Genomic DNA, 20,985 nt, shown 5'->3' with positions numbered 1-20,985 from the left:
ATACATACCAGTAGAAATGCTGGACCATATGGCAATTCTGCTTAACTTTTTGAGGAAAGGATAAACTGTTTTCTGAAGTGGCTGTACGATTTTGCATTCCCACCAGCAACACCCAACTGCCCAACTGTTCCATTACTTCACACCCTTACTGAAACGTGTAACTGTACTCTTTTTAAAACTTTAGCCACTCAAATAGGTATTTCATTGTGGCTTTAATTTGCATTCCCCTAGTGACTAGAGACCTTGATCATCCTTACATGTGATTATAGACTATATGTGTGTCTTCTCCGGGAATATTCTATTTTTTGCCCATTTTTAAACTGAAATATTTTTTTGTTGCTGAATTGTAAAAATTTTTCTTTCTAAAGTATCTCATTAAAACTATATATTTAGGAATTTCCCTGGTGGCCCAACAGTTAAGATTACTCACTTCTAATGCAAGGGGCCAGAGTTCAATCCCTGGTTAGGAAGCTAAGATCCCAAAAGTCCTGCGATGCAGCCAAAAAATTTAAAAAGAAAGCAAGCCACCCAAAAAAGCAGAAGTTTAAAAATTATATATTTAGAGAAAAATGTTAACAACAGTACAAGTGGGCAAAAATAATGAAGGCAAAGTTCAACTCAAGGCCCAGTTTCAGCAATACTGGCTCACACACTAAAGGCAAGATTTCTGGCCTCACAGCCGCCAGGTTCAAATCCCAGCTCTGCCTCTAAAAAGCTGCCTTTTAGGCAAGACAGTCCACCTCTGTCAGACTCAGTTCCCCCGGCTTTAAAAAGGGTGGCACCTGCCACCTGAGAGCTACTGAACAAATGACGCGTGTGAAGCGCTTACTCAGTGCCAGTGCCACTAGCGCTCTCTAAAATTAGTTACAATGACGACCGGCGACGAGGCCTGCGGCCTTCCCGGTTCAGTTTGCTGAGGACTCAGTCCCGCAGGGCCGGTCCACCACAGATTCGGCGCCAAGGCATACAGGTCTTTATACGCATGCGCTTCCCTCAGCGACCTCTCACAGGCACCTGCCCCCGGCTCGGAGCCGTTATGGCCGCGCCACCAGACTTCCGCTTCCGGGTCACCGAGGCGACTTCCGGTAGCGTGACCGGGGCGCGCTAGGCCGGCGGGGTCCCGGAGCCGGAAGGGTCTGCGCTGACGGCCGGTTAACCGGACGCTGGGAGTGGCCAGGTGGGGCGCCGCTGACCCTCGGCCGGGAGGAGTGACCTTCGTCTTCCGACCCGGACGGGCCACTGGCTGCATTTCAGCTCTATCCGCAGTGGACCCCTTCTAATTCCCTTTCCCTGGGCTTCACGTGCTCCCCGGGATTCCTGTGATTAGGGCCCTTCGGGTGGGAGTCGGGAGACGTGGGTTTCATTCCCGGCTGCGCCACTGGTTGGCACTCTGACCTTGGTTGGATACGCCCTTTCGTGGGCTTCCGCTCCCTTATTTAGTGATTGTGTGCTCCTTAATGGCAGGAACAATGGACTTCCCTGTTGACTCATCTGGTAAAGAATCCGCCTGCAACGCGGGAGACCCGGGTTTGATCCCTGGGTTGGGAAGATCCCCTGGAGAAGGGATCGGCTACCCACTCCAGTATTCTGGCCTGGAAAACTCCATGGACTGTATAGTCCATGGGGTCGCAAAGAGTCGGAAACGACTGAGCGATTTTCACTAATGGCAGGAACGGACTTTTATTTGTGTTAGACAGTGTCGCCTGTCCCGGGTACAGAATAGGGACAGTGTAGGAACTCCGTGTCTGCTTAAGTTGTTTGGGGTTACGAAACTGAAAATCTGGCGAGAACTTTTGATCTCCACCTACCAGCTCTCCAGTCCACCCTGCCTCCCACATACCAATGCTCAGATAAAGGAAATTTCGCTTACAGTTAGTTTCAGATAGTTCACAGATCTCTATTGATGTCCATTCATGTATCCCAGAGCCTGTCCTGTCCTAGGCATTCAAATATTTGTAATCACAAGACAGTAAATGTTCAGTTAATTATTTTTTTAAATGCATGAGTCACTATCCATTTCAAAGAGGAAGATAGACATCCTTAATTAGCAAGTAGGAACTGGCAGTAGTATGCCATTCTTGCATAAGTCTTTTAATAACCCTAGGAGAGAGCCATTATTCATTTCCCATTTGCCAGGTGGGGAAATAGAGGCAATGGAAAATAAACTTATTTTAGGTTATTCAACTTTTGAATGTCCAGGGCAAGAATTCAAACCCAGCTCTGAAATTCCAAAGCCCCCTGTCCTTAACTACTAGCTGAAGAAGGATTAAATGCGGGAATATTTTTAAATGTGCCCTAGCAACCTCTGTTTTGAGATTAACTTACGTAGTTATGTGATGACTATCATCAAGATGGGTGATCTCAAACCAAAGGTTGCATACTGTGGAAAGACTTGTCTGTCTACATTTCTTTTATAGTATCTGTGTTGCTTGTTTAATAATACTGTATTTTAAATCCTCCACTTTGACCCATGTTATTCAGTCCCTATAACTTTGGTGAATACTGATTTGGTTATGTTGGATTGTTCTGCTAGACTTCCAAATTAGATATTTTTAATTATAGTTGAAGTAAGAGGTGATAATGTGTGGGCATTATTTCTTTTTCTTTTCTGTACTACTTTTAAAGGGACTATATTCAGTATCTTGGAAGCACTGCCAATATGTCTGATGTTCAAGAAGCCACTAACCAGCTCCTGGATGTGAATCTTCGTGAGAACCAGATGTCTGTACAAGTGACTGAAAGTGGCCCCAGAAGTGAGTCTGAGCATCTCCAAGTCACTATTGGTGCCACTGTGCCTACTGGTTTTGAGCAAACAGCTGCAGATGAAGTGAGAGAGAAATTGGGGTCATCATGCAAAATCAGCAAAGACCGGGGCAAGATATATTTTGACATTTCAGTGGACAGTCTGGCTCAGGTTTGAATGAAGCAATATTTAAAATGGCTTTCTAAATAGATGATTTTATGTTTACTTTCTTAGTTTACAGACCTCTCTGGAATCCTAACTGCTTTTCTTTGCTCTGCCCTATATCAGGTGGTTTTAAAGTATTCCTGCATTTTCTGTTGGGTACTGATTTGTAAGTTTGCTTTATTATTATTTTTTCTTTTAGAATTGATCCTAATATTTCCTGAGGATCAATTCACCAGAAAAAATCCTGTGAGACTCAGGAAGAAATTCTTAGTATCTGCTATTCCTCTTAGAATTTATTTACTTTGGCATGTAGCTGAAATTTAGACTTCAGTGTTGAAGCATAAAGGGAGAGATTTTTCTATCTGTGTCAAATTTATTCATGCTCAAAAGTAATTAGGATCACTGAAGGTGAGAAGTGAAGGTCAGCAAACTGCCATCCCTCTAGAGTGAACACTAAGCTGTATCTCAATGCCACATAAGCAACACGAGGGCAGGGATTATTGCCTGTGTTTTGGGGTTTTTTTTTGGTCATTTCCCAAGCTCTTAGTGTCTGGCATATAGTAGACCCTGTATTTTTCATCCAATGTTTAGTTGATAACCTCAGCAGCTTTGTAAAGATAGGCACTATCATTATCCTCATTAATCATTAAGCTTAATAATAGGTAATTTGCACAAGATTACTTAGCTAATAATCACCAAGCTGAAGATCAGACCCTATACAGTATACCCCAGAGAGCCGTGAAGGCAGAATAAAGCCCTATTTCACTGCTTCATCTTTTCCTTCTCCCCTAACTCATGTTGTCCACAGAATACTTCTAGCTTCTAGTCTTCCATCTGTGTTTTTTCCTTTTCTGTAGGGGAATAGAACCTGATGGGTAGCCAAAAAGATGGGAGGGTGGGGAAATGGGAAAAGTTTTAAATACAAATTATAGGTATTAGCTGCTTTAAAATCTTTGTACCTAATTTTTATATTTAAATGCTGATAGTTTATGCACTTCAAAAGCTTGCCCAGAATTTGTCTCTTAACATTTTTTTTTCCCTACCCAGGTTCATTGTCTGAGATCAGTTGATAATTTATTTGTGGTTGTTCAGGAGTTTAAGGATTACCAGTTCAAAGAAACAAAGGTAAGCTTTCCTAAACATGGAAGCTAATTTTCAGCCATCTTCCCAAAGAGATTATTTCCACTTTTCGTATTCTGTGTATCATTTAACATTACTGCTGCTTTTATGATAATAGAATGCTGCTGCTACTGCTGCTAAGTCTCGGTCAGTCATGTCCGACTCTGTGCGACCCCATAGACGGCAGCCCACCAGGCTCCCCCGTCCCTGGGATTCTCCAGGCAAGAATACTGGAGTGGGTTGCCATTTCCTTCTCTAATGTATGAAAGTGAAAAGTGAAAGTGAAGTCACTCAGTCATGTCTGACTCTTCGAGATCCCATGGACTGTAGCCTACCCGGCTCTTCCGTCCATGGGATTTTCCAGGCCAGAGTACTGGAGTGGATTACCATTGCCTTGTCCGATGATAACAGAATACTGGGAGGCTTTTACAGTAAAATCCAGAGATTTGTTGATAATCCATTTCTAAAAGTTGCTTTTAAAAATTATTATTGCAGGGTGTGGGGAATGGGTGAAGGAAGTCAACAGATACAAATTTCCAGTTATAAGAGAACTGAACATGGTGACTGTAGTTAGTAATACTGTACTGCACATTTTCCAATTGCTCAGATAGTAGATCTTAAGAGTTGTCATCACCAGAAACCTGTATGGTGACAGGTATTAACTAGACTTGTGGTGATCGTTTTCCAGCGTAAACAAATACTGAATCATTTTGTATATACCTGAGACTAAATTATATGTTAATTATATCCCATTTTCTTTTAAAGGGGAAAGAATAACAGAAGAAATAAAAATCAATATTGAAAAACAAAAAAATAAATCAATATTGAAAAACAAAAACTTAACAAGAAATAGAACAAATGATTTGACTTTCTGACAAAAGAAAGGCACCTTAGATGAGCTTTCCTGATATATATGGATTCAAATAGAATTGCTTCCCGGCTGTGAAGCAAAGAGCAGGCATCAGTTTGTGTCATCTACCAATAACACTTTCTCTCACCATTCTGTTTTTGCCCTGCTTTCTTCTCTAACTTGTTTTTTGAAATAAAGCCAAAGTAATATCTAAATACTCCTTCAGTTGTTAGGACAACAGCTTTGTTCCTAACTTGTATTTAGCATCAGATTCCTAAATATTGAGATGCTGCCTAAGCTGAAGGCTGAAAATAGATTGCAGGCCGGCTTTAGTATTTTTCCACATTGCTTTTTAAAGGTCTCATTTCCACAGTCAAATGCTTGAAAACCTTTTTCTTTCAGTTTTATTGCCTATATTAGAAAAAATCTTTTTAAAACTATGATGTGCTGCCTGATTGTCTAATTTTTATTTATTGGTAACAGGTTGGTTTCCAAAACATCATTCAGAAACCAGTCAAACTGATATGAACCCACAACCTGGAAAAAAACAGACCAAAAAGAATTCAGACTGAAAATAGATGATAATTTTATTAACTAAAAATGTTTAACTTTTAACACTAGTTTTGTAACCCTTCAGCCTTCTGATGGGCATTGCCAACCAAATCATATCTACAGAATTAGTAAATAACAGGCAGGCTGCTGACAATCTTTGCTCTTAAGTATTTCAAAATTTTAATAGCTGATTCTATACATGAATAAATGTTGACATATTTTAAAAATAAGTGTCCATCTTAAATTCTTGCCTCTAACCTACTAGGGTATTATTAATAGTATTTTCTTCAATTGCCATGTTTTTGCCATCCTGGCATTTGTATTATTTTGGGTATTCTTGATCTCTCTAATTGGAGGTGAATTTGATATTATGGAGCCATGTTTCCAGAGCTGCCTTCTAAGTAACTGCAAAGGAGGTTACTGGTAGAAGTCCCAGAAGAAAACAGCAAGGATTAAAGTAGATTTTCAGATCTCGGCAAGGGCAACTTCTGTTGCATATGACCATGAAAAATTGTTAAGCCCTTCGTGGACTTGAGTTGCAACATGCCCCCAGTAGAACCTTGTTTTGTTTGGCTTCTAGTTTTCATTCTGTTGACCATCAGTTTTTTCCTTTGTTGCATTATACTTTCACATGTCTATAAAAACCTGTTCGTTTAAGCATCCTAATGGGTTCTCTATTTTTAAATACTCAGATGATATCATGAATTCTATTAGCTTTTTTATTAACTAATTTTTTTAAAAGGGTAACAACTGTGATTTAAATTGTTTAGCCAGTTTATATATTTATTTAGAACAAAATTGTAAAGATTGAAAAGATATACAATGAAGCATGTTCCTCTGTCTTCATACTATCCATTTCCCTTCTTGAAGGCAACAGTTATTACCAATTTCTTAGATATCCTTCAAGAGATATTTTAATATGTGTATTTTTTTTACATATTTACACAAATGGAAGTATACTATACATACTGTTCTGTTCTGTGTTTTTACTTGTGATCTTGGAGATCACGCCACCATCATTGTTGGATTTGACTGCATCACAATTTAATCAGTCCCATTTTAGGACATTAGAATTTTCCACACTCTCATCATTACAGTAGTGCAATGAACATCCTACATACATCCATGTACATGTTCAGTCTGAGGATCATTTTCCGTTTGATAAGTTTATTCCATTGATAGGACAGAGATGTTTGGTCTTGGTTCTGTCATGATCATTTTCCGTTTGATAAGTTTATTCCATTGATACGACAGAAATGTTTGGTCTTGGTTCTGTCATGTTTATGTTACACACATTCAGCTTTTTAAAAATTTACGTGTTTGCTTTTTCCGCATGCATGTGTTTTAAAATATTTGGAAAGTTTGTGTTCTTTATCTAGCTGTTAACTTTTATAAATACTGTTTACACAGTATTTCTTGAATCTCTCCTAAGAGCAGTGATGAAGTTGGCATATTTTCCATGTCTCCCCTCCGTCCCTTTCATCCTCCAGTTTTATAATTTTTTCTTGGTGTTGACTCATATGCCTTTAAATCCTTTAAGTATACTTAAAAAAACATTAGCTTTAATTTCTATCCTTTGACCTCAGGGTATAAGAGAAGAAGATATCAGTGTGCTTAAATTACTTGCCATGTTCTGTTACCTTTCACTCCAAGGATACATCCCTTTGTAACATTTACATTCTGCTTTGCTGTCATAATCCGTGTGTTTGTTTTCATTTTAGTCTTTTCGTTAAATTGATTATAGGCACACTGCTTGTCTTTTTGTTACAGGTTTATCTCTTGGATGGCATGAGTTCAGAAATGTTTGTCTTTCACCTCTATACTTGATTAATAGTTTGGGTTAAAAATTGGGAGTCATGCTGTCCTTCCTTAAGAATATCATAGACGGTGTTCGTTCTCTTCTAGCATGAAATGTTGCCATGGAAAAATCTGAAGCCAGCCTGTTATTCCGTCCCCCTTATTTGTTGCTTTCTTGTTATTTCTGCTTGATGCCCAGATGATTTTTTTTTTTTCAATCTTTGAAGTCACCGGAATATGTCTCCTTGTTGATAATTCCTAGTTAGGACATGTCAACTATAGAGTAATTCATATCCATTTATATTTAAGTTTTCTTGAATTATTCTTTTAATATGTTTTATTTTAAATCCCTTTATCAGGGATAAACCAGTTATACATATGTAGGATCTCTTTTGATTGTCTTTGATGTTTTCTGTTGTTCTCTCTAGTCCTTTTAAAAATCTTTGCTCATTTTTACTGTATTTGCTTTGTTTTCCTTCACATCCCTTACTGTATTTTCAGCAGTGGTTTTCATAAGTGGTGCTTTAAATGTGGTCTTCATTTTTGCAATGGTTTTGTTTTCTCATTCAACTTTTTCTTTGAACTTTACAAACTCCTGTTTCATCTTCTTCTGGCAGCTCCCCTCATCTTTTTCCTGCTTTTATATCTCTTCTTTGAGCTCTTACATTGCAGAAGTATTTCCTTATTACATATTTTTGATTTCATGTCAACATATCTCATCATGGATTTCAGTTGCTTTGTGTCAGTATCTTTCTGGTCACTGGTTGTTTTCTGCTGTTTGTTTTTCTGTCCCTTGCCTCCTTTTTTCCATTCATGTAAGTTTGGTGCTAATAAGTTTTGATAATTGCTCGTCCTTGAAAGAGGGAGTTCCTTCTTGATGGGAGATTCAGGAACTGTTCCAGGCCAGCAAGAAATCCCCCTGATTCACTCTGAAGTTCCTTCTGGCAAAAGGTTGTGGGTGAATGAGTTCTCCTTTTCCTTTTTTAAAATAGCTTTATTGAGGTATACTTTCCATACCATTTACTGAGTTCTTTTAACCATTCCTTTTCCCTAGCTGGAAGGGTTCAGGAACTTAAGGTTATTTAGTATATAGAGTATTTCTGCACATCCCTATTCTTTCTCTCCAGCAAGTAGAGCCAGTCGCTGAGATTGCTTTTTCAGCCTCCATTTCTCGCCTCTGCTGCTTTTGGAAACAAACAAGATCCGGGGAAACTCCCTCTTGATGCACTCTCTTCCCTGCTTTTCCGAGAAGAATTTATTTATTCCTCCTTTGGAGACTGCTCCCCCCTTTGCCTGAGATGTGTAGGTATTCTTCCTCAGGTGTCTTCCTACACCTCTGCTTGAGCTTCCGTGCACTCAGGAATTCTTATGTTAGAATTCTTATGTTCAGGTTCTAGGTTAACAGATACCATGTAGATTCTATTACTATCAAGTTGGTATGTCTGTTGTTCTTTTTCTTGTTTTGTTTTTGTTTTTCTTTTTGGCGATGCCGTGTGGCGTGTGGGATCTTAGTTCCCTAACCAAGGACTGAACCTGCACCCCCTACACTGGAAGCTCAGAGTCTTAACCTCTGGACCGCCAGGGAAGTCCCAGCACTTACCTTCTGAGAGGGGCCTTGGTAGTGCACCTAAGAACTTTAGATGATGCTAAGTTATGTAAAGAAAATAAAATGAGAAGAGAGTGACTTGAGGGTAGAGCAGGTCTCTCAGAAGATGTGCTTTTTAAATTGCTGTTAAATAATGAGAAGGGAACCAGCAGTGCAGAGAGGCTGTGTGAAACACACACCTTCACATGTGACGCAGAGGTGGGGAGCTTGGGAGAGATGATCCTGACATGATACAAGAAAAGGAACATAGACAGGAGTTGGGTTATTTGGGCTTTTTAGGGAATTTAAATTTGGGGGGATGTAATAAGCTGTTGAGGTACTTTACACATGATCAGATTTACTTTTTTCACAGATGACTGTAGATAATATGTAGATACTGGATAGATACCTCTTTAATTTTTAAAGTTTGGGTTTTTTCTTTTCAAAACTATATAGTATGTATATACAGCCACAAAATTAAATAGGAAGTCAGTCATTGAGAGGTCTGCTGCCCTCTCATGTCTTTCATCCACCCACTTCCCCTCCCTAGAGGTAACCACTGTTAATAGTTCCTTATTTGCTTACATTTTAATCTAGAAGCCCAGCTTGTAATCTACCATTTTATCTTGTATTATTCTGTAGTGGCCTTAATTTGTATAAATCTTAATATTCTCAATTAAGGCTTTAATTTCCTCAGTTACAGGCATATTATTTACTCTTTTGTCCTATATTCCTGCCACCCCCAACATAGCAATTAATGTAGTCCATAGGCAAAGTAGGAGTTTATTTGTTCAATTAAAGTGGTAAAAAATGAATGAAATTAATGGATTTCATTCTCTGTCTTTTATAGGAAGAAGTTCTAAAGGATTTTGAGGAATTGGCTGGGAAGCTTCCATGGTCAGACCCTTTAAAAATATGGAAAATTAACACATGTTTCAAGAAAAAAAAAACAAAGCGCAGAAAGATAAATCCGAATTCAAGTAAACAGAAGATTGATAATGGACGAGGAGACACAACAGTTGAGAAGGATGTTAAAAAAGAGTTCACTAACAGTGTCTCAGATTCACAGATCTTAGACTGTTACGAAAATCCAACCATCAAAGAAGAGGTATCAACATTAATAGGTGATGATTTGACATCTTGCAAAGATGAGACTGAGGAAAACTCAAAAGAAGAAGGTGATCCTGAAGTGCTGAAGTTTAGAGTCACATGCAACAGGGCAGGAGAGAAACACTGCTTTTCTTCAAATGAGGCAGCAAGAGATTTTGGGGGTGCTGTTCAAGATTATTTTAAGTGGAAGGCTGATATGACCAACTTTGATGTGGAGGTAAGTGCATGTTCTTACTGTGATGATTCAAGAAGGTTGTCATAACAAATTTGTAGAATTTTCAAGACTGACTTAGTGTTATGGACAATTAAACTGAGGTCACAAAGTTAATGGGGTATCATTAACAAGAGTATGGGCAATGGAAACAGCTAAATCCAGATTTGTACTCCATAACTGTGTAGCTTTGGACAAGATATTCTCTCTGAGCCTCTATTTTGAATTGGAGCTGATAACACTTTATACCTGTGTGTCCTAAAGGTTAAATGAGATTATACTTTTGAAGTATCGGGAATGATACTTGGTCTATACTACATGCTCAGTAGGTGGGGGAGCTATTGAGATTTGACTTTTCTAATTTCTAACCTCATGCTTTTTCTAACATGGTGTGGACATTCAGATTATAAAATTCAAAACAAAGCAACTGTTTTGTTGTGTGTCTTGGTTGCAGACTTTACTACTGAAGTGGAGTATATTTTTAAAACAAACCTTGACCTTCTAAAATGAGGACATCATTGCTAACACTCATCCTGGAGCCGGCTCTCTTCTTTCTTAGATTGTTCTATATTCCCAAGCTCAGATCCTCCTTTTTAACATGCTCACTCTCCTTGGTCTCAATCTTCTGCTATATGGGTGATTCCATGTGGGCCATACTGACTAATCTTTCCATCTCCCAACAGTTTAAAGGCCTCTGGCAGCTGATGTTTTTACCAAGGGGTTGTTTACTGTTGCTTCAGGGACACTTGAATCTGGGGCAAGTCGTTATTCTCTCTGTTATTTTTGCATATCGAATTGGAAGAACAATTCCTCATTCCTTTTTCTTTGTAACAGTTGTTATGAGGAGGAACAGGCTAACTAGAACAGTGATGTCCATAAGTTAGCAAAAGGGCTCAGAGGACAGATTCAGGAGCCATACTACCTGGGATTATTTATTTATATTATTTGGCTGTGCTAGCTCTTAGTTGCAGCATGTGGGATCTTTGGTTGTGACATGTGAACTCTTAGTTGCAGCATGCAGGATCTAGTTCCCTGACCGGGAATGGAGCCCTGGCCTCCTGCCTTGGGAGCGCAGAGCCTTAGCCTCTGGACCACCAAGAAAGTCCCACTAACTGGGTTTAAATCCCAGTTTATGAGCTGTATGACTTTGGGCAAGTAAAAGTGACCTCTTTCTGTCTTAATTTCCTTATCTATAAGAGGAGGATAATAATATCTAGCTCAGAGGGGGTGGATATGAATGAGGTAACAAATATAAAGTGTGTAGAACAGTGGTTTGCATAGAGCTAGGTAAGTGTTAACTGCTGCTGTTGAGATCATGATGAGGAAATTTGAGGTGGAAGATAGAAGAACCCATTTTTCTTTTATTTGAATAGTTAATATTTAACTGTGTGTTAGAAAAACTATAACGAGGACCAAAAAAATTCTTTCACAGGCATTACTTATGAGTCAAATTTTTTTAAAGTACTAAGAAAATAATAGGTGTTAAAGCATATGTAGCCTGGCATTAACAGTTGGTTAATCTAAATGAAGGGTATACTTAGAGTTCATTTTGCCAGTATTATTGTAAGCATTTCTATATGTTTGGAATTTTTTCCCCCAAAGTTAAAAAATTTTTAAATGCATTTTAGAAGCCTGAAAACTTTCAAAATATGTTTCTCTTATAAAAATCGGAGGAAATCTGGTTATACCTAACTTGTGAAAACAGTGAATCAAAAGGAGAATAAAATAATTCTAAAATAGTATATACTTAAATAATTTCCTTTATATGAAGCTCAAAAAAATTAATTTATCATGATTATGGTCAGATTAATGACAATTTGGGATGGGTTCTGACTTAAGAGGGCAAGAAAAACTGTCTTTTTCTGGGTGGTGGTTACACAGCATGTACGTGCAAAAATTCACTGCACTACATACTTAAGATTTGTGCATTTTACTGTATGCAAGGTATACCTTAGTAATAAAGTAACAGAAATTCATGAAGCTTCAAATTTTAAAATCTTAGTAATAAGTATAATTTGAACTCTCTTAAAGCTATTTTATTCTGTCTTATTTTATTTGTAGGTTCTTTTGAACATCCATGATAATGAAATTGTTGTGGGCATTGCGTTGACAGAGGAGAGTCTCCACCGAAGAAATATCACACATTTTGGACCCACAACTCTTAGATCTACTCTTGCCTATGGGATGCTCAGGTAAGAGAATGAGTTAGCCTTGTAGGTTCAAGTGACAGTTTGCTTTGAATTTTCCCTTCAAAATCTTCTGTGAGGTACTGTGTTAGAATCTAGTAGATAAAGAACAGGATGAAATGTTAAAGATCTCTTTCTTTGTATCCAGTGTTGATTCCTTGAGATTCTGAAAAGATCACATAATTAATATCTCAATTTTCTTGATTTAAAATTAGAATCATAGTTTTCATCTGCCTTTTGAATATAGTTGTCACATTTCTGTTTAGAAAGGATATATTCCATGTTGAGAAATAGAACAAATTTTGTTCTGTTTCATTTCTGTGCAGTGAAGCAGATGGATAGCAGAGATTTCATAAATGTGTATAATGTATAAATGAACACAGAGAGCTTTTACTTATATGTTAAAATTTTATACTCACATAAACCCAGGAATCATCCTGGAATTTTCTACTTTACAAAGAACAAAATGGCTTTCTTTCTTCTTTGCTTGTTTCCCTTTGACTGGGTGTTTCTTTCCACCACTAGGACAAGATGTCTTCTCTAGGTTTCTGTTTGCCAGACTGCAAAATAGGTTTGATGTGAGACTTAAAGGATTATGAGTGAGGAATAAATGCAGAAACAGATGCAGAATACCTGTTACATACATTACCTGGCACATCTCGTAGTTAATTCTATTTCCTTGTCTTCCAATCTTTGCTTCCTCTTTTCCCCTGCTCATCCTTGGAATCCTAGTTCCTGTCAATTGGAACCTGTCAATTCAATGACAACAGTAGGAAAACTGGGCCCATTTGATTAAGTAAGAGCTCCTAGTCATCATTCATTTAACGAACATTTATTATCTACTGAAGGCATTATGGTAGGAGCCAGGAATATAGAGAATTATTATGGGTGCAACTGTTAGAAACCTAAATAAGCTAGTTTAAAATTTTAAAAAGTGATGATTGTGTGGGAGTGGGAATTAATGGCAAAATACTGAGATGTCTTAGGGAACCCCCAGAAAAACTGAAAGCCATGTCTTAAGAAAAGTAGAATCCTGGTCTTAGAGAAAACCACCAGAAACCTAGACAGTCACTTTTATCTCCCCTGGGAGCTTATGGGCTCTTGCCTCTACTTATCTCTATAAATGGCTCCCCCTCATCTAAATTTATATGTTTCTGATTTTAAATAACCAGGGTTTCTAGCTCTTTGTTTCCAACTGTTAGAATCTGATTGACAGTTTTGGTCATGTGTTTACTCAGACCCAGCAACAGTGGCTGGGAGTGCAGAGTTGCTTACTCCCAAGAGGGTTGCCAAGGATTCTGTTGCTCTGTGTTTTGAGGGGCAGGAATGGGGAAGTAGAGCTGGACAGTTCAGTTCAGTTCACTTGCTCAGTGGTGTCAGACTCTTTGCAACCGCATGGCTTCCCTGTCCATCAGCAGTTCCCAGCGCCTACTCAAACTCCTGTCCATTGAGTCAGTGATGCTATCCAACCATCTCACCTCTGTCATCCCCTTCTCCTCCTGCCTTCAGTCTTTCCCAGCATCAGGGTCTTTTCCAATGAGTCGGTTCTTCACATCAGGTGGCCAGAGTATTGGAGTTTCAGCTTTAGCATCAGTTCTTCCAATGAATATTCAGAACTGATTTCCTTCAGGATTGACTGGTTGGATCTCTTTGCAGTCCAGAACTGTGGTGTTGGAGAAGACTTTTGAAAGCTGGACAGGAGTTACAATAAGAATCCAGTATTAAAGCAACTATTTATTGGAGAAGGAAATGGCAGCCCACTCCAGTGTTCTTGCCTGGAGAATCCCGGGGACGGGGGAGCCTGGTGGGCTGCTGTCTGTGGGGCTGCACAGAGTCAGACACGACTGAAGTGACTCAGCAGCAGCAGCAGCAGCATGGTGGTTTAGTCGCTAAGTCGTGTCCGACTCTTGCCACCCCATGGACTGTAACCTGCCAGGCTCCTCTGTCCATGGGATTCTCCAGGCAAGAATATTGGAGGGGTAGCCTTTCCCTTCTCCTTGGGAACTTCCCAACCCAGGCATCAAACCCGAGTGTCCTGCATTGCAGGCAGATTCTTTACCAACTATAAAGCAACTATACTCCAATACAAATTAATTTAAAAAAGGAGTCCAGTGTTAGTCCTCAGGAATCTCAGTTTTGTGAGGGAGAACCATAATAGAATGTGGAAAGAATAGCAGGACAAAAGAAGGAAAGAAGAACCTTGTCACCTGTCTGAGGAGGAGATATTTCATAGAGGTGTAACATTTAAGCCACTAACAGTAATGCCTCTAATTCTGACTCTGTCACCTATTAGCTTTGCATCCACAGATGGATGGGTTTGCATCAGCTTATCTGTAACTGAGAATAATAACAGTAACCTATCTCACAAGGCTGTTAAAAGGATTAAAAGAGATAATGCATGCAAAGACCTTAAATCTATGCCTGGCAAATACTAAGAGCTGAAAACTAAAGTAGTTATTTTAATAGCAACCTTTATTGTCTTTAAAAGTAATTAGGAAAGGAATCCTGAATGAGTAATTGCCAGTAAACTTGTATTGATACATGTTGTACTTGACACGTTTGAGTTTTCAATGTAACAACATAAGTTTATATACAAAATAACAGGTATTTTCTAAAAGCATATGTACACACACACACACATGAAAAGATCTACAAGCCAAATTCCATTCAAAGTGAAAAAGAGATTTTGGACGATAGAGGACTTTTAGTTATGTGTAATTTTTTTTAAGTGTGAGGATATAGACTCAATATATAGTTACAAATTTATCTTTAAAATAAATACTGATTGTTGTTTCTTCAGGCTGGCATAACAGACCTGTGATCTGACAGCATCAGGAATAGTCATTGCGGGTGTCTTGGCTATTGACATCTGTTCACATAGGCTGTTTTCTTCTCTAGGCTCTGTGCACCTCAGCCCACTGATATAATAGTTGATCCGATGTGTGGAACAGGGGCAATACCAATTGAGGTAATAACTTTTCTTTAGCTTTTAGATAAGAAAGTGATGCATCCAGAATGTTCTAGAACTAATGGGTAATGACCAAGGTTAAGTCCATGGACCCAAGATTTGAGTGAATTACACTAGTAAGGCTGGAACTTTTGTGATAAAGATGTAGCCACTTACTATAAATAGCCAAGGACTAGACTTTAGATTAGAAGTCATGTTTATTCACTGGATTACAGAGAAGGCTGAGAATTACAAACTGATGAGTCCCATTTCTGTAGACAAACGGGTAGACTTGAACAGAAAAGATAATTGAAGGCATAAGCATAAACTGGAAGAGGGCATTTAATCTCTATAAAGTGAGATTATGTTTCCTAATCTACTTAGGTTCTTGAGGGAGTAAGTATAGTAGTATGATGAGGAAACCTAGGAACCTTATTTCGATTTTTTAGGATGTTTAGCAAGGTTCAGTTCAGTTCAGTTCAGTTCAGTCACTCAGTCGTGTCTGACTCTTCGCGACCCCATGAATCGCAGCATGACAGGCCTCCCTGACCAGCACCAACTCCCAGAGTTTGCTCAAACTCATGTCCATTGAGTCGGTGATGGCATCCAGCCATCCCATCCTCTTTTGTCCCCTTTTTCTCCTGCCCCCAATCCCTCCCAGCATCAGAGTCTTTTCCAATTAATCAGCTCTTCACACGAGGTGGCCAAAGTACTGGAGTTTCAGCTTTAGCATCATTCCTTCCAAAGAACACTCAGGGCTGATCTCCTTTAGAATGGACTCGCTGGATCTCCTTGCAGTCCAAGGGACTCTCAAGAGTCTTTTCCAACACCACAGTTCAAAAGCATCCATTCTTCGGCACTCAGCTTTCTTCACAGTCCAACTCTCACATCCATACATGACTATTGGAAAAACCATAGCCTTGACTAGACGGACCTTTGTTGGCAAAGTAATGTCTCTGCTTTTGAATATGCTATCTAGGTTGGTCATAACTTTCCTTCCAAGGAGTAAGCGTCTTTTAATTTCATGGCTGCAGTCACCATCTGCAGTGATTTTGGAGCTCAAAAAAATTGTTTTTTTTAATTTTTCCCATCTATTTCCCATGTTTTCCCATCTATTTCCCATGAAGTGATGGGACTAGATGCCATGATAGCAAGGTTACAAAGTTTAAAAAAAAAAATACCATCACATTGAGAGGACTCAAAAACTACCTAAAGCAAAGCAAGAAATGGAAAGGCATCTTCTAAGTGGAGAACATGTAACAGGAGTTTGCTTGAATCATTGTTACTGAATCAATATTATCTAAACTTTTATAATAATGGAGAAGAGGGCACCCCCAGTAAAATTGCTTAAACTTGTGAAACAGCAAGTTCCTTAAATATAGTATATGTAAAGCCAATGGGTGGGGAAGGCAGTGGCACCCCACTCTAGTACTCTTGCCTGGAAAATCCCATGGATGGAGGAGCCTGGTGGGCTGCAGTCCATGGGGTCACTAAGAGTCAAACACAACTGAGCAACTTCTCTTTCACTTTTTACTTTCATGCATTGAAGAAGGAAATGGCAACCCACTCCAGTGTTCTTGCCTGGAGAATCCCAGGGACAGGGCAGCCTGGTGGGCTGCCGTCTATGGGGTCGCACAGAGTCAGACATGACTGAAGCGACTTAGCAGCAACAAAGCCAATGGGAAGAAACTTCAGGGAGATACCACAGATTCTGAGTGAGCAGAAACTGGACACATGAACAAGTCCAAAGCAACCTACAAAGGGAAAAATAATCCAGAGTGCACTTAGGAAAGGACATCTGCCACTTGGGAATTAGGATCCCAGAAGGAAATCACAGTAGTCCAGATGATTGCTGTTTTCTGTTAGTATCAACTAGAGAAATTTACTCTGGCTCAGGAGCCACACAGAGGAAAATCAGTTGTTGTCGCAAAGAATTCTGGAAACAAATCAGAGTGTTCTCCAGCTGTAAACCATGATGTGTCTGTTGTCTGGAATAGCAGTGAAGTTCAATACATGTCAAGAAATACACAACTAGAGCTAGAGACAGTCCAGAAGAGCCCCTGGCACTGCCGATAAAAAGAAAATGTTTGAGGCCTTTCCATGTAGGGGTAGACATGAGAATATCAATGTAGAAAAACCTAGGCTGATATATGATCCAAATGAATGAAATTATGAAAGGAATTGACAGGTTATAGGACACAACTGAGCGACTTCACTTTGACTCTTCACTTTCATGCGTTGGAGAAGGAAATGGCAACCCACTCCAGTATTCTTGCCTAGAGAATCCCAGGGATGGGGGAGCCTGGTGGGCTGCCATGTATGGGGTCGCACAGAATCAGACACGACTGAAGCGACTTAGCAGCAGCAGCAGCAGCAGCAGAGACAGTTTGTTCACCAAAGTCTAAAATATTTAATTTAGAATACTCCCTTTAAAACTTGGAAGTACTACAAAAGGCTTGTCTTTCAGGAGCTGAAAATCTATATAAATAGGTTTAGAAGAAAAAATTAATATTGGGCAATCAAAAAACACCCGAGGCTTTCATCAAACTCTTCATCCTCCTCCCGACATCGCCTTTCTCCATTACCCTCAAGGATCTGGGCAAAAGAAACAGCTATGAAGCACTGTGTCCATGGATGAGGGGGTATTACTGTTTACCAAGAAAGAGGTGCTGTTATTCATCCCTAAACCAAGGGCAGAACTGTTTGTGCTTTCATGTCAGAAACCTGTTAATCTGCACAGAACATTGTTCATGCCTAGGGTAGTGTGTCACCTCACTGCACAAATAATACGAAAAGCTCAGGGTTTATGTTCTGTTGACATATTTTAAACTTACAAAATCCTTTCAAGAATATAGTGGTTATCATTCAAAAGCCCATGTAATGAAGATTACACTTCATTTAAATTCTTAAGTATTCGTTTCTCAGATTATATAAAACTCCCATAATCACAAAAGGGTATAGGTGAGTCAGTTTGATTTGGTTAACTTTTTCAGAGTACATTTAAAGTCTGCAAGGCTTCCTATGTGGTAGGGAGTACTGGGTGAAGGATTGAATAACATACCAGACCTATCCTTAAGGAGTTCCCAGATTTGTTGAGGACGAGATAGGTACAGAAGTATGAAAAAGGGAACAAGTACAGTGGCAGATACATGTACAAAGTGCTTTTGGAAAGGCAAATGAGAGACAGCTTGGAGAGCTGGGGTTGATGTCACAGAGGCATGACGTTTGAGCTGGGTCTTCAAAGATGAGTGAGAGTTGAGCAAACAGAACAGGAGGGTGTTACAAGCAAGGGAAGTAGGAATGTTGACAGCATGCAGTGTTTCGCCACTTAAGAAAAGCATTGGATTATTGACTTGGATTGTCTTGAATATTGACAAGTGGTTGAAATGATTTTACCTTTAATCATTTTGGGTTGTTTTTTTTTGTTTTTTTTTTTGCAGTTTGCTAATTCTGTTTTAATAAATACTCTTGTCTTTTAGGGGGCTACAGAATGGTCTAACTGTTATCATATTGCTGGTGATAATAATCCATTGGCTGTGAATAGAGCTGCAAATAACATCTCATCTTTATTGACCAAGATCCAAGTTAAAGAAGGGTAAAAATTTAAAAGATTTTGTAGCATCACTTAGACTTAGATAATCAAATTTCATATTGGCTTTATGAATTAATACAACCAGTGCATTGTGACATTATAACCAAATATACATACTGTGAAACTCCATTTAAATTTTAAGTTGACTGAAAGTAATTTATATTTTTAAAATATTTTAACTATAATTTCCCTTATCCTAATGCAACTATTTAAATTTCTGTCTTCCTTCTTATTCCTATATCTTCTTTTCCACATAGAAGAATTACATAGATTCATTTTAATTAAGTTTTCCATTATGCGTGCAGGCATCCAGCTGGGGGCTTAACAGAGACACAAGGGATGTTTTATTGAGTAGGTAATGTACTTTGGAGAAGGCACCCCATGCAGGGGTGAGAGAAGGGGCCTTAGCTGTCCTCCCAGGTCTTAGGGAAGAGGAAGGAGATGGCAGTGGTGCCCTGTTGTCTGAAACTTAATTGAATACAAACAAGGAACTCAATCTTGTGCTAAATGTTACAGGAATTAGAGAAATCCAGGGGGAAAAGTCACCTAATACCAAATATTTGCCTATCCCACCCATATAATCTTTAATGTCTTCTTATTGGTATGCTTCAGGACCACTTTTGATGATTTCATAGTCTTACAGGACCACGTGTATCCCAAGATTTGATTCATTCATAACTCAGACTTGATAATCATTTTTTCATTTCAGAATCTGTTCTTATAAAACAAGTACATATTAAAATATTTTCTTATGCAATTAAAGTTGAAAATCAGTCTTAATTTCTAAATTTACTTGTTCTTACATATTGTCATTATAAATGTTTTAGCTTATGATCTGTGCTTTCCACATACATGCTACCGTAAACATTGTTAAAAAGTTGCAGATGTCACTGATTTCATTTTAATTTTTGGACATTATAATAGTCTCTTGAGAAGTCTTTTTAAAATTTCATTCTTCAGGATATGCTGAAGCACCTTTTCTTTTGTCCCCACAGCAAACTGTCCTTGGGCTTGCCCATAGATACTATTCAGTGGGATATCTGCAACCTGCCACTAAGAACTGGCTCTATAGACATTATTGTAACAGACATGCCATTTGGAAAAAGGTGAGACTTGTAAAAAATGAGTTTGTTATTGTATTAGTACCCACATGTCTTCTAGGTCTGTTGTATTTTCTTTGAGCTTATTCTGTCAGAAATCTTCAGTTTCTTTTTGGAGACTTAGGTTTTTACTTCCTTTAACAGTATGATAGATTCACCCATTTTGTTTCTTCTGAGAACTCAGAAATGTATTAACTACACTTTGATCCTGACCATCACAGGAGGTTCATCCACTTTGTAGCCCATTGTTGAATTACATTAATACTTCAGAGAAAGGTTGAGGAAATCTCAGGATGTTTTTAATCACTAGTTTATATGGTTTCCCCAGTGTTTCAGCTAGTAAAGAACCTGCCTGCCAATGAGGGAGGTGCAGGTTTGATCCCTGGGTCGGGAAGATCCCCTGGAAAAGGAAATGGCAACCCGCTCCAGTAGTCCATCACGTTGTAGACTCCGACACCACTGAGCATACATGCATCTTGGTTTATATAACTGCTTATACTAAGACAACTTATTATTATAGTTGTCAGTGTCTTTTTCCCTTAACCAGTTCATCCCATTCAAGATTCTAAGCAATTTAGTAGTCTGATCATTTATTTCATTGACACATAAATGGCAAAGCTGTGGCTTTAAAAGGCAACTTTTTTCATACTTCAGGATTTTCTTATTGCAATGAATTTTTAATAACTTCTCATATACAATCCTAGCTATTTACCTTTTGCAAAAGTAAGTGACTTATTCGACTTCCTGTTATAGGATGGGCTCCAAGAAGAGAAACTGGAACCTTTATCCAGCTTGCCTGCGGGAGATGAGCCGTGTCTGTAGGCCAGGGACAGGCCGAGCTGTACTACTGACTCAGGACAAGAAATGCTTTGCCAAGGTGCTGTATGTTAGCACAAAACCTCAGCCTGTGACAAATTTGGGACCTTTTTAACTAGACTTGGGGATATTTGACTAGGAAATATTTTCTCTTCTCCCGGTGTTTTTTTTACTAAGACCTCTGTGTGGTAGAGAAGCAGTTATCAGCTAAT

General features: G+C 38.8%; 1 protein-coding gene and 1 long non-coding RNA gene across 3 annotated transcripts in view; one reads left to right on the top strand and one right to left on the bottom strand.

Moving 5' to 3' along the window:
* Positions 1-1,060: 1,060 nt before the first annotated feature.
* THUMPD3 (THUMP domain containing 3) overlaps positions 1,061-20,985 on the top strand; it is a 23,862-nt gene continuing 3,937 nt past the window's right edge. The window contains exons 1-9 of one of the 2 annotated variants that reach the window (XM_069561754.1): positions 1,061-1,177; positions 2,626-2,914; positions 3,956-4,033; positions 9,662-10,138; positions 12,194-12,324; positions 15,217-15,286; positions 18,745-18,860; positions 19,853-19,963; positions 20,711-20,834. In XM_069561754.1, coding sequence (XP_069417855.1) covers positions 2,660-2,914; positions 3,956-4,033; positions 9,662-10,138; positions 12,194-12,324; positions 15,217-15,286; positions 18,745-18,860; positions 19,853-19,963; positions 20,711-20,834 — 1,362 coding nt within the window. In that variant the 5' untranslated portion in view covers positions 1,061-1,177; positions 2,626-2,659. Of the gene's footprint in view, positions 1,495-2,625; positions 2,915-3,955; positions 4,034-9,661; positions 10,139-12,193; positions 12,325-15,216; positions 15,287-18,744; positions 18,861-19,852; positions 19,964-20,710; positions 20,835-20,985 lie in introns of both variants that reach the window. The other variant, XM_069561755.1, reaches the window with a different exon arrangement.
* On the bottom strand, positions 12,707-14,119 carry LOC138424575 (uncharacterized). Its single transcript, XR_011250872.1, has 3 exons — positions 13,797-14,119; positions 12,968-13,067; positions 12,707-12,878 (listed from the first exon to the last, which is right to left on the bottom strand). It is a non-coding gene; the product is annotated as an uncharacterized lncRNA (long non-coding RNA).

The sequence above is a fragment of the Ovis canadensis genome, chromosome 19, assembly GCF_042477335.2.
Source record: "Ovis canadensis isolate MfBH-ARS-UI-01 breed Bighorn chromosome 19, ARS-UI_OviCan_v2, whole genome shotgun sequence".
Lineage (NCBI taxonomy): Eukaryota > Metazoa > Chordata > Mammalia > Artiodactyla > Bovidae > Ovis > Ovis canadensis.
Note: the sequence above shows the minus strand (reverse complement) of the source record. Positions and strands in the feature narration are given on the sequence as shown.